At 34.3% G+C, this 14,008-nt stretch overlaps 1 protein-coding gene across 13 annotated transcripts in view; it reads left to right on the top strand.

The window, feature by feature from the left end:
• The window catches only part of LOC143360357 (uncharacterized), a 349,079-nt gene that overhangs the window by 274,974 nt on the left and 60,097 nt on the right, over positions 1-14,008 (top strand). For 12 of the 13 annotated variants that reach the window (XM_076799112.1, XM_076799113.1, XM_076799115.1 and 9 more), the window contains 9 exons: positions 1,620-1,742; positions 2,022-2,354; positions 2,580-2,825; positions 3,202-3,367; positions 3,599-3,774; positions 3,950-4,270; positions 4,993-5,108; positions 5,179-5,305; positions 5,866-6,151. In XM_076799112.1, coding sequence (XP_076655227.1) covers positions 1,620-1,742; positions 2,022-2,354; positions 2,580-2,825; positions 3,202-3,367; positions 3,599-3,774; positions 3,950-4,270; positions 4,993-5,108; positions 5,179-5,305; positions 5,866-6,151 — 1,894 coding nt within the window. The remainder of the gene's footprint in view (positions 1-1,619; positions 1,743-2,021; positions 2,355-2,579; positions 2,826-3,201; positions 3,368-3,598; positions 3,775-3,949; positions 4,271-4,992; positions 5,109-5,178; positions 5,306-5,865; positions 6,152-14,008) is intronic. The other variant, XM_076799116.1, reaches the window with a different exon arrangement.

Below are 14,008 nucleotides of genomic sequence, written 5' to 3' on the forward strand. Positions count from 1 at the left end.
CATGTTTCTTTTTACAATTTTCCAAATTTCCTGCAATCAATCAAAATGCGATCCTTCGCGTCAGTTGTCTTAGATCGGTTAGTGTTTATGATACCGGTTTCGGTCCTCGCAGCAGTTGTGGAGAACCGAAATTAAGAATCTACAACTGTTATTTTTCGGTTTTATTTTCGGTTACACTTCGGTTCTATTTCTCTGTTCTGTGACAGAACATACCTAGAATGTACAAATGTATGCAACCAACTAAATCAGGCCACACGGCCCCCACCATTAATCTGTCCGTTCCTCCACAGACTCCTTCTTATGTTATAATGTACGATAGGAATAGATTCGCGATAGAAACAAATGCTTTGCGCTTCTGGCGATACGGCCGTGTCAAATAGTGAGGGAAAGTCACTTCCCACCTTAACGGAATGAACAAGTAGGAGAACTAGCCAAATGTGGCCCGTGAGCCGCGAGTTGGGCAGGCCAGATCTAAATAATCGACATTAGGACCCTAAAACAGCACAATAAAATCTCCCTTTTCGTTGACAAAACGTAAACTATTTGACGAGATCATTATTTATTATTCAAATAATTATTTATCATTATTTATTACGTAAGTTATGTTATATTGCGTATTCTTGATTACCCAGGCCTATAATAAACACACATTTGAAACGAGATGGATAGTGGGATACGCTAGGTCGTGCCCGAGTCAAGTGTACCATACCCAACGAATATTAAAAGTCGATTTTTTCGAAAATAAAGCGTTATGACAAAAACTTTATTCTACGTTCCTTTACTTATGTTTTTATGTAGAATCATCCCCTTTCCGGTTGTACCACGAGTTACCGATCACCCTGTATACAAATTTAGTTATAGAGGGTGTCCCGAAAATGTTGTACTTCTTTGAAAGGGGTGATCCCTGAGGTATACGAGGTGATCATTTGAAGTAACTTTTTCCTTTGCGAAAATGTCCTTCGCGTATCTGTTGAGGAATCATTAACGAAAACCACGAACCAATCAGGGCGCGGCCACAGCAGACGAATTCTGGCTCAGCGACAGGTCCCGCTGAGCGTGTCGTTGCCATTAGCCGAGTGAGAACATTTTCGCAAAGAAAAAAGTTACTTCAAATGACCTCAGGTATCACCCCTTCCAAGGAAGTACAACATTTTCAGGACACCCTGTATATTTATTATGTAAATAATTATTCAAATAATAAATTAAAATTTTTTAGAAATATTATCTAAGTAATTGTTAGACAAATAAATTAATGAATGGCCGTTTGAAAAGATGGAGACCTTCGCGTCGATTAGTCAGTTGCACGAATATATTTTGTATTCTACGGTCTGTCACAGAACAAAATAACAGAACCGAGTTATAACCGAAACTGAAATTGAAATACAGAACCGAAAAATAACAGTTATAGAACCGATTTAATATCGGTTCTGAAGAAACCGAAATGAGTTTATAGTACCAATATTTGAAAACGTGTTGTCAACAATTAGACGGAAGGTGAACTTTTTGATTGCTTTTGATTTTTTTCCACTTAATATGTAGCAGTGAGTTGTGATAATATATTATGGAATTCGTATTTTTATAATATTCCTAATTGGTTCCCTATACCCAATCTTTTAAAGTTATTAAATGAGAAAAACGACGATGAAGACGAAGACGTTCGTGCTGGTTTCAAGAAGCGAAATGAACTTCTACAACAACTGTTAAAGGATCAAGACGACGAGAGGAAAGTGCAAGAGCAGCCGGTAGGTGTTCATTGTGTCATGCAAACTTGTTACATATGTATATTGAGATCGAAGCATTAATACCTAAAGGTTTTGGTTTGTTTTTCAAAACACAGCACCTGACTTACATTCATAGTCATAGTAGTTGTTCGCCAATACATGCTCCCATAAGATTTGCAATGTACATACAATTGGAGTGTACAGCTATTATGATTATGAGCGTATGTTAGGTGTCTTCTTTCGAAAAATAGACTATAGTACAATATTTACGGTGTTCGATAAATGTTCGCTGTTGAATAGTGTAAACCGCAGACTCGGGAAGAAGATTCACTTTTGCGAAGTCTTGGATTTCGAAACACCACACCATCCCCATCTCAGTCAGGCGACAACGTTGGACTCGGTGGTCCGAGTCAAGTAGGACAGAAGAGACCCGGTGATGATGGTGATTTAAACATAGCTGTGAAACGACCCATGGATGGTACGCACCAAGTATCATCTTCTGGCACACCTACCAATGCGACAAGTAAACTATGGGAAAAAAACAAGATGTTGGCCTCGTTGCTAGCGAAGCAGCCACCTCAGCCAACTACCATCCCACCTATACCTGCATCTGTGATATCGGAAACGCCACAGGTAACTGGAAATTCCCAAGATTATTTATATCACCCAATACCAACCCTTCTAATATTTAAAAAGTAGAGAATTGACTGATTGAACACTGATCTGCAAGTAATCTTTTGTTGGGTGGAATTTCAAGTAACTTTGATACATTTTATCGTTTGTAAGTTACTACTTGTAATACAATATGATCTATAACATTGTATACATATATAAATATCATATTTATTTATTGTACAGGATAAACTCCTTCGCATCAAACACCAAACCCCACAGCAGACACGTCCACAATCCCAACAGCAGCAACAAGCGCAACAACAACAGCAGCAGCAACAGCAACCGTGGACTGGTGGCAGCATGCAGTCAGTTGGTGGTAACAACACGATTACGACAACTGCAACATCCGCACGGACTCCTCTCCAAAGCCAGTCAAGACAACTACCTCGTCCAACAACCAATACCTACCTCAATCATATGCTAAGTCAGGTAGTAGTGGTTTTATTAGTTGGTAAATTCAAGTTGATATAATTGTGTTGGAAAGGGGAAGGGCACTGTCGGAACTTTTTCTTCGATTGTAACGCATGTATAAATAATTTTATTATTCAATATCTTAACTTCAATAAGATGGTTCACCTCAAAAACATTGCATATTGTATTTTTGAAAAGTCGTATAAGGATAAGATTCAAGACAGTGATTTTAAAAATGTAGAATACAATGCGTTATTAGCTTATGATTCAATTTGACACAACAATCACTTTGTGACTAGTTATGAAACAATCTACAAATGTAACTAATAACAATCTAGAAATTTCACTGGGACTCTTATGTATCTAAATTACAAAAGTTTTTATTCGATTATAGCAACAAAGACCTCAACTGGGTCAGATGGATTCGGAATTCACAGGCAGCGGAGAGCATCATCAAACGAGTACTGACCCGAACAATTGGGATAACCAGTCGTCAGATCCTGACCTATCCGATATTTTGGATCAAGTTATTGAGTTCGTGCCGGACGAAGCTATTACAGGTATACCATACGCTCTCAGCATGAGTGAATCGATGTCAATGTCTGTTCATTTTACATTCAGTGCACAATAATCATCTTTCTAAAATATAATTCTCTACTTTCACATAATCATACAATATAATCTTTCGGACCCTTCCTAAATAACAGATGACTACCGCTGTACTATAATCTGTATAAAATATTTTACGTGGCAGTGGAAGTATAATGATCGCAATAATTTTTATTCAATAGATTCGTCTGCGATAGCAAATCTCCTAGATGTAATCGAAGCACCACAAAACAACGTGTTGAACGAGAAAATGGCGATTAGCGCGATTCAGAAGTCGTTGATGTTATGTGAGACTGCCGTAAATCCAACGTCTTCCACCATAACAATTCCTGGCACGCCTCCAGCTTACTCAACTGCGGTAAGTTGTTAATCGTTTATACATTTACAAGACGTAATTTACTATGTATATTCACAATACATTTTTTATTGTCAGTTCCATTGGCATTCCATACCAGAACCACAACAATGGAACAATCCATTCGTTTATTCTTGAATGTTCCTAACGTTGATACTTATAATCAACATAATTTCAGTTGGTAACTACACCTGTAACGACCAGCCATAGTTATCAACCTCCGCCTATGTATCAGCAGCAGACAAGGATGAGGAGTACCACGCAGCTAGTCAGGCAAAATACTGCTCAATTTACACAACAACAACAATTACAAATACATCAGGAACGGGCGAAATTAATGCAGCAACAGCAACAATTGAAACAGAGGTTGTTACAGCAACAGCAACAGCAACAGTTACTTATTCCTTCCAACGCTACAGCTACGGACCAAATCACAACCGGCATTCAGAACATTGATAATCTTCTAAATAATACCGTTGCGCCAAACGTATCGTTACAGGTAATTATAATTATGTCGGTAAATCAGTAGTTACTCGTTTTCCACTGATATTATTTAATAATCATTATTTTTTAAAGTTCGAAACACCATTTCACATTCGTTTCCGTAGAAAAAAAAATATTTATCATCATTCATCAAACATATCAACTGATAGTACAAATGATCAAATGATAGTACACAATTTCAACAAGAAGTCTTTCTAATTGATCCTGATTACTCGCATTTTACTTATTTTTGAAATATAAATAATTGAAATCGTGAGAAAGGAAAATCATTTATTTAAACTCGATCCAAAAAGTATTTCAACACTAAATAAACTATTCATTCAAAGCTCGATAAATCAAGTTTAGAGGGCTCGTTTAGAAGAGAAAGTTTCAATCTTTGAATCTGTGGCAACTTCGGACATGAGGAAAACGTTTTAATGTTTTTACAGACGTTATAATGCGTAACATTTTCGACCAAAAAAGTGTCTTCAGGTTCTCAGGCATTGAATCATGAAAGAGTATTTTAGACAAAAATTAACGATACACTGCAAAAGTAGAAATTCCAAGCTTAAAAATAAGTCCAGACTTATTGTTATATTATTTTTTGAAAGACATTATCACAGTTCAAATATCGATTATTTCTCGAAAATGGGAAATTTAGTGTTGAAATACTTTTTGGATTCACTGTAAATACTAAAGGTTTAGTTTATGTAATGTTAATAAATCATCCGCTTTTAGCGATCGAGTGTTCCAGATTCGCAAGTTTCTCCAGGTTATGGGGGATCCGTCCAAATGCCTTCCTCCGGTCATCGACTCGCACACTCGTACTCCCATCCGTCTACGTTACCACAACAGTAAGCAGAGTCTCAATTAGTGCTATTAATTGCCACACTGGTTACGTAATCGAAGCACTTTTATTTCTAGCCCCATTGTAAACAATAATTTCAACAGTGGGCAACAAGTGTCCGCTGCAGCACGACTCTCGCCGCATTCTCCTGCTGGTATTCTGTCATTCTCCCATCCGCAGCCGTTGTCACCACGAGTGACGCAAGTACGTTTTAAGAGTCGTTTAATTATACAAAGTGTCCCAGATGCCTGTGTCACGTAGCTTCATTCTTATTTCGAAGGTTTATTTTCGTTTAAATAAATCTGAACAGCGCACGTGTAGCTCTTACGATAACTTACATTTATTTCTAACACTTTGACGACCACTTTAAGTTCATTTGATATTGTTTGGGTATTGTCTTACACAGTCAGTACGCCGCGTGTTTATACTTACTATATTTTTCTGAGACAACATTTTCGACATCCGTGTACGTTTCAGTTTGATACGATATGTACTTATTTGTACTGAACTTCATTAGGAAAGCATTTCATTTAATATGGGAGCATTATATGTTACATATTTTCAAAGACATATGCATTTATTATAGACAGCGATATTGTAAGATACATAACAAATATTTGTATTTAACAAAACTAACGATGCAACACCTTTCATCGTACTACTGTTTGCAGCCGTCAAAGTGTTAATACCACGAACATCGTTTACATTACATTTACCTATAGATGCGAGAATGCTTAATTTTTTTACGTTTTTTTTATCATAAGGGCAACTATGGTAATACCCCGAGACTGTTCAACGTTAATCAGGTGAGAACGCAGCAACAACCTACCGCGCAGCAGCAGTTGCAGCAACAACAGAGATCGATGTCTTCGCCAGGAACTCCAGCATCCACTCGGCAGTCTCCATTTCCGGCGGAGACCTTTCCCCCACCTACATCTCCCACAGCTAGCCAATTTCCCCCTGGTCCTAACCCTGGTGCACCAAATCCTTCAGCCCAATACCGGTTACAAAGGACCACGTCTACACCTTCGGCTACAACCCAGTTGCCAGGTAGGTTGACACTGCATTTACAATTCTAATAAAAATTGTACAATAATGCGATTTGGAGGATACCAAGGGATATCATTCACCGGGGGTCCATAAAGTTCCTAAGTTTTTGCAGCAGTGGGAAGCCATATGCAAATCAGATCTTTTACGGAGTTAGCAATTTTCATAGCTTTTATGTTATCTGGAGCTATTCATACATACTCGGTGATGTAGATATCATGTGGTGACAGAATCAATAGAGAATTAAAATTTCTTTTTTTTCATTTTTGTTCAATACCAATAATTGTTTAAGTGCAAAAGTAGCATTGCAAATGTACAGTCCTAACAGCGTGAACTCTAATACAAAAATCAGCGTTCTCTTACTATTAACGCAATTGCCGTAGTTAGGAGCAACATCTTACAATTAGTGTCAATGAAACTATTGGGTTGTCTGGAAAGTTCGTGCCGATTTTTAAGGAAAACTCAAACGCAGCACATTTAAATTTCGATATACATTTATTGAATTATTATAAGTGCCATTTTGTTTCACAATTTTTCTCCATCTTTTACGCAATTTGCTTTTTTTCGGCGAAAAATTTTTTATGTCAATCAAAGAGTTAAAGTTTTTTCCATTACTTGTGATAACCTAAACAGATGAAAGTCTGAGGGTGCAATGTCTGGTGAATAGGTTGGGTGGGGTAGCACATCCCAACCAAGCACCAACAGCTTTTGGAAAAAAAGTATCAAATGCCTATAGTGCACCCTGTTTCCTTCCATATTTAAGAGCGTATAAAACTAACAAAAATGAATGTATCCTAACCAAACTTTTGTCTAAAGATGCTTGAAATATCACCTTTTGGTTAGACTATGCACACTTGTATACATATGTACCATTTGTTTTCAATCATTCTAATATGTTCAGACCTGTCCTAATGCCACCCACCGAAAATCGGCACGAACATTCCGGATAAGCCAATACATATGTATTAATATCTGTTAATATAATAACTGAATTTATTTATCAAGTATTTATTGTACGATTATATGTATTCTTTGTCTGATGAACGTGTGATTTCGGAGGGAAAAGCCAGCTATGGCTAACTTCTTAAAATTTTAATGCAATAGTTTTTATTTTTATAATAGATTCGATATTGACGTATTTATTATTTTACAAAATAATAGGACTTTTATGGACACTCTGTAAGTTATATGAGCGACTAATTTTATAGGATTTTCGGAATTTCACTATAATATGATCTACTATAATATGATATCGTCTTTTTTTTGTTGTGAACGGATATAGCCGATAATTGTGAATTTTATTATATTTAGGAGAGGATGTAGGTGATTTTGGTCATGCAATAATGGTGACCACCTTTTTACATGTGATTTTGTGTATGGTTGCGTATTAATGTGAACCCAATGAACTCTTTCGTGTTAGATGTTTTTCAACGCGCAATTGGAACGAAATATTCGTAAAACTTTGTATTTTCTAATTTATACAAAACGATTGAGAATTCAAGGATATGGTGTCCGCGTTGTTATCTCGTTCATCATTTCGGCGGCATTCAAAACTATTCATGTCATATATTGGTGCGGATAACTTTAAGCGTTGACACAAATCAAAATATACGACACGTAGATGCTTCGGAAGACATGTGAATTTTAAAATATAAACATATTTGTTTGAAGTAGGTAAGTACACAATCGATTAAAATATATATTTCTATTTTATTCGGTATTGCAAAATAGTGGAAGTACATTTTTAGATTAGACAAATTATAGATGTTGTTGGTCGTTTTTTATTCCTCTATTTTTGCTATGATTATGATAAAACATTGATTCTTTTGAAATTTCTATCGCAAATTTCTTAAAACCATTACAAAATACTCAATCGTACATGCGTTACTATAAGTACGTTAATTTGCCATTGTTAAATATTTGTGTTATAAATCACAGTGTGATATTGTGTCTCATCATAAGAATTTTCAAAATCCGATTTATTTTTCGAAACGGACGAAAAGTATAAATTCAATGAACGTGTGTTAATTTTTATTAAGTTCGTAATAAATGTTGAATAATATTATTGCAGGTAACGAATACTTTGTCTAAAGACATTCTGTAACACCGTATTTTCAATTTAATTAAATAGATTTATTTAGATTCTAAGTTTTTAAAATTTTAATTATAGTTAAAAGCGGATTGTTTGATTATAGATGTTAAATGATTTAAAAAATTATATAATATGAAACATTATATTATATAAAATTCAATATAAAACGTGAATAATCACAACAAATTACTGAACAAGATTGTGAATTAACTGTACAAAATTTGATCATCGGCATTTAACATAAAGAGCAACTTAATAGTTAGTTGTAAGGACAATAGTTTCTATACCCATTTCATATTGAAACATGTACCAAATTGGTTAACCGAGTCAAGGTTACTTCCCCTAGAGGTGTCAGAAACTAAAGTTTATTTCAATTGAAACGATTGAACAGAATCAGTTGCTCATACGTCTTTAATGCTTTAATACTTTAATCTATTATTGCTTGCATATATCATTAATCAATTTACTTAAGTATATTAATACATTTGTATCTTCACAGTTAATAAAATGTATTTATTTTTCTTCTTTTATGTTTCTTTAAAGATTTTTATTTTATTAACTCAATTCTTGTATCTTTCTTATTAGTTTCAAAGCAAAAAAGCCAAACAATAATATCTGGGTGGATACTTTTGTTAACAAGAAATGATTTATTACTTTCAAATCTTGACCGATTAACTAACTTATTTCTTTACAATGTTTTCTAAAATAAATTGGGGGACGCATATAAAAATCTTGTATGCACCTCATTGGAAGGGGAAACTTGTATAGCATCCTGAAAATTAAACGATTTTTAAAAAATTTTTCTTTAAAATGTTTACACAGTACTTTCATGAAACTGTTGGGGCAGATTATAACTAGATTGCGGATTTTATGCATTTATGGCAAAAATGGGTAATGAAATATGGAGTAATGACGCCATGAGAAGAATTTAAGAATATTGTTGCATTATTTTTTTTTACTAAAGCTATTAAATGAAGAAATACATTTTTATTTAATTCCCGTTTCCTGCAATCGATGCGGAAAATTTTTATTTTTATTGCATAAAAATCCGCAGACTAGTTGTATATTTTGTAAAGCAGAAGAAATGATAAGATAAAGTATTTATCAACTATGTACTACAAAAAGACTACTACAGCCGATTTGAAAAAAGTGGTTTCTAGAAAAATACGTTTAAAGTTTCAGGTAATAAAAAGCAACACCTTTTGGGAACTGAGAATTGTTTTTGCTATTCTGCCATTCCAGATTCAATGCAATAAACTTTCTTCTTTCTTATAAGATTTTCAATGCAGTTCAACTTGTTCATGTCTCCAAAACGCTTGTTATTGTTTAGATTGCGTTATTGCTCAGGCCTCTTTTAAAAAATGTACATTTTTGAACAATTTTCATCGCGTCAGATCAATGACTTTAAAAATGGCAATATACCTGTGATTAACACTAACTGTACCGAACAAAAAATGTGACTGGTACACGTTGCTTTATCAAAGTTACAAGACATTTGTTTAAATTTCTCACAATTTCTATAAGAATACGTGTATGAATGAAGAAACTTATTTGATAATTTCTAATGGATATATTTTTGTAATTTCAATAGTTATGAATTAAAAAATATGAAACCGATTAAATGTTTGACCGATCGTGGCACGGTTATTATTAAACGTCAACAGGTATAAATGCAATGATCTGGATTATGTGTGCGTTTCCTATCTGACGGTGCAACCAGAGAGGGAATGATTTTACAGAAAGAAGTACGTATGCCGAAAACCCAGAATAAAATTTTTTCACACAACACTTTGTCTCCAAGAAAATGGGTCTTAAATATTCGTCTTCATAGATTAATATTTTCAAGAAGTAGAATCAGCAGCTCATGGTAAAATGTATCAGTTGATTCCTATTCGATAGCACGGGTACTTGGTGAATCTTCAAACTCAATTTTCTCAAAGACAAAACCTTGAACAACAAAATTTTACTCCACATTTTCGACTTATTTTTACGTCCAGATTTATTCCTTTTCCGGCTGCACCAGCAGATAGAAAATATCCTGTATTTTAAAGGTAAATAATACCTTTTTGAGGACAGGATGAGAAAATATCTTTTGTCGTTCGCTTTGACAAATCAACGTAAATTGGCAGTAAACATTTCTGTATATCAAAATGAAGTGAGGTCAAATAGTTATAAGTGGGCTGCAGGTGATTATGAAAAATAAACATTTTCTGTATATCAATTGCAAGAAGTAACAACCAAGTAGAAAATTCTTCTTTTCTAGAGTAACTTCAATAAGTTCAGACAAATATATCAATATTTTTAAATCCTTTGCTGATTAATATCCTACACCAGCTATTGATGGTTTTCACAATTTTTAGAATTCGGATGTTTGTTTTTGAAATATAAATATGTGTAGGTATAAATAATAATCTGTTAATTCACTTTCTGTACAAAGTTTTTTTCTTATCTTTTTGTAACGTTTCTGACTTAGATATTTATTCGTTCCTCATCGTAATCAATGCATGTATTTTTCAAATTCACGTACATACATATTCAAATAAAAAAATAGCCTCATTATGGTTGGCGGAATGGCGAGACGCTCGGTTACACATCGCGTTATTATTGTCATACATTAGCTTCGTTAATACACCAAATTTGGATCTATAATTTGGGAAACGTATGTTCTAGATGTAGTATCGTTGATTTATGTGAAGAAAGCAACTTTTTAAAACCAGTTACATGAGCTAAAGTACCATCATGTTTTCGGATTGTATAATAATTATTTATCAATGTTAAAGATATTAAATAATGTCTTAGGAAATCGTAAAATTTAATGCTGACAAGCGTATCAATTTTCTTCCGATAAGGAGCATTAAAGTCTTGAGTACGGAATAGTACCGCACACAAATTAAATCTTTCGGTATGATAGTGTCAGCTGAATAACCAACATATGATATGTCTGTATATGTAGAGTGCTAGTAGATCGTATCAGAGCAATCGCTTGAAAAAGTTACAATAACTGGTAGATCTTTAAGGAATAAATAATTAAATCATGCATTGCAGGTTTTCAAATAAAAACGAATATCGTAATTCATGTTTTCCATGAATATCAACTATTTCATTCGTTTGAATGTCAATGACATTTGTATAAATCTGGTCAAGCAGTGTTGAATGGCGCGATCAAACATGTTATTTTTTAATTTCTGTGCACCATTAACTGAGTATCGTGGTCGTAACATTTTAGCAAGGAACTATATATACCGGGTGGTTCACGACAAACAGGCCACCTAAATAGCTCCGTTAGGATTAGAGATAGAAGAAAATGTTAGAGAGAAAAGTTGTACTGTTAAAGGGGGCAAATATGGTGATATAAAAAAATGTTCCTATTGTAGTCGTTTTCAAGGTCTTTTGAAGGTCATCGATGATTTTCAAATAGCACCACATATTTTTAACTTCACAGTGTTGTAGCTGATGTCAAGACGAGTTCAATGATGTGGTACACTATGACCTTCAAATGACCTTGGACTCATTAATAGATATAGTTTGACTACTCTGTTTGATCAACGGAAATTTAATTCCTTCAGTCATTAGGTCTCATAACACGTATTCCGTTAACGGAAGGTGATCTCTAAGCGTACACAAACTAGATTATCAACAAACTACTGGTATGTATGCCGAGTCAGTTATGGACATCGAATTATTGCGAGTGTATCAGTTCATCGATAACCGTTTAGCGATGCGTTACTCAAACTAACACAAGACCGATCTTATTTCCATTTATTACGAAAGTCGTCAATGTCTTCGAGAAGCTGTTCGTCTTTACAAAGACCGATTTCCTGATCGCAGATGTCCATCTCGTTCTACCTATTCAAATTTAGTTAAAAAGTTCCGTGAATTAGGCAGTGTAGAAAATAAAAGACCTGTGAAAGTGAGAAGTGTAACAAATGAAGCAAATGCAGTCAATGTTCTTGGTGCAGTAAATGTAAATCCTTGCATCAGCACTAGACAACTCAGTAGAGAAAGTGGCGTTAGCCGAGCAAGTATCATGCGAATATTTCGATTACACAAATTCCATCCATATCACATATCGCTCCACCAAGAACTTCATGGAAGAGATTTCGAAAATCGCGTAAATTTTTGTGAGTGGGGTTTGAGGCAAATTAGAAATGATAGCCGATTTTTTAGTAACGTATTATTTACTGATGAGGCTTCCTTCACAAATCATGGTGAAGTTAATTTAAGAAATATGTATTACTGGAGTAATGCGAATCCACGATGGTTACGACAAGTGGATAAACAACGACCCTGAACTATCAACGTTTGGTGTGGAATTTTGAATAATAAAATAATTGGACCCTTTTTTATTCCCGGCACATTAAACACAACTAGATACCTTACGTTTTTAGAAGAAACATTGCCCATATTTTTAGAAGATATTCCTTTAGAAATTCGTCAAGTAATGTGGTACCAACACGATGGCTGTACTGCTCATTCTTCACGTATCGTAAAAGAATTTCTGAACAATAAATTTCCAAATCGCTGGATAGGACGTAATGGACACATACTATGGCCAGCTCGTTCCCCCGATCTAACTCCTCTTGATTTTTTTTGTGGGGAACACTCAAAGATGATGTATATCGTGATCAACCGACTACACCAGAGAACATGCAAGAAAGAATAATTAGATCTTGTAGATCAATTCCAACAGAAACAATTGAAAGTACAATTGATTGCCTTGTAAAACGTTTAAATGTTTGTGTTATTGCTCAAGGTCATAATTTCGAACATTTAATTTAGTTCAAATAAAATGATTGCACATTTTGAAGTTATCATTGTGTGCGCGTGTGTGTGTGCTTTATCATAAATTTTCTAGTTCAAGGTCATTTGAAGGTCATAGTGTACCACATCATTGAACTCGTCTTGACATCAGCTACAACACTGTGAAGTTAAAAATATGTGGTGCTATTTGAAAATCATCGATGACCTTCAAAAGACCTTGAAAACGACTACAATAGGAACATTTTTTTATATCACCATATTTGCCCCCTTTAACAGTACAACTTTTCTCTCTAACATTTTCTTCTATCTCTAATCCTAACGGAGCTATTTAGGTGGCCTGTTTGTCGTGAACCACCCGGTATATAATTAGTATTAGATTTTTTTTGTAAGACCACCAAAAAGAAATACTAGAAATTATAAAAAATTTAATTCATTTTTATTGAATAATTTTATCTGTTCAGTAATTTAATATTCAAGACAACAATTTTTACTATGTCTTTCGAAATTGAGACTGATAGATAATTTTTATAAAATACCATCTAGTAAATTAATCCATCTATTTAGCTTGGCAGACAAACTGAAATCTTTTGGCCAATATATAAAAAAGTTCTTCTGATTTAAAGTGTGTGCCGTTACGTATGAGAGTGACTATAGTAAATACAATAGGACTTCGACTATCCGAATCACCGATGTCTAAAGTCTTTAGTATCCCAATATATTTCAGGTGGAAATTACTCACTCTAAGGTGATCCATATGAAACACTATTTATGTACAAATTAATCAAAATTAAATCGAATATTATAACTAAGTAACTGTTCTAATATTAGAACAGTCGTGTTTCTCTGTTTAGTTCGGATAATCGAGGGTATCGGCTAAACTTTCCGGAACACAGAAATTTTTAACTTTTTTTATATAATCCTGTAGATTTTGACGAGAAAATGCAAAAAATCCAAGGTTTAAAGCGCGGGGTTCACTCATTCAAAAGTTATACGCGTGTAAAGTTGAG

This window comes from Halictus rubicundus, chromosome 13, assembly GCF_050948215.1.
Source record: "Halictus rubicundus isolate RS-2024b chromosome 13, iyHalRubi1_principal, whole genome shotgun sequence".
NCBI lineage: Eukaryota > Metazoa > Arthropoda > Insecta > Hymenoptera > Halictidae > Halictus > Halictus rubicundus.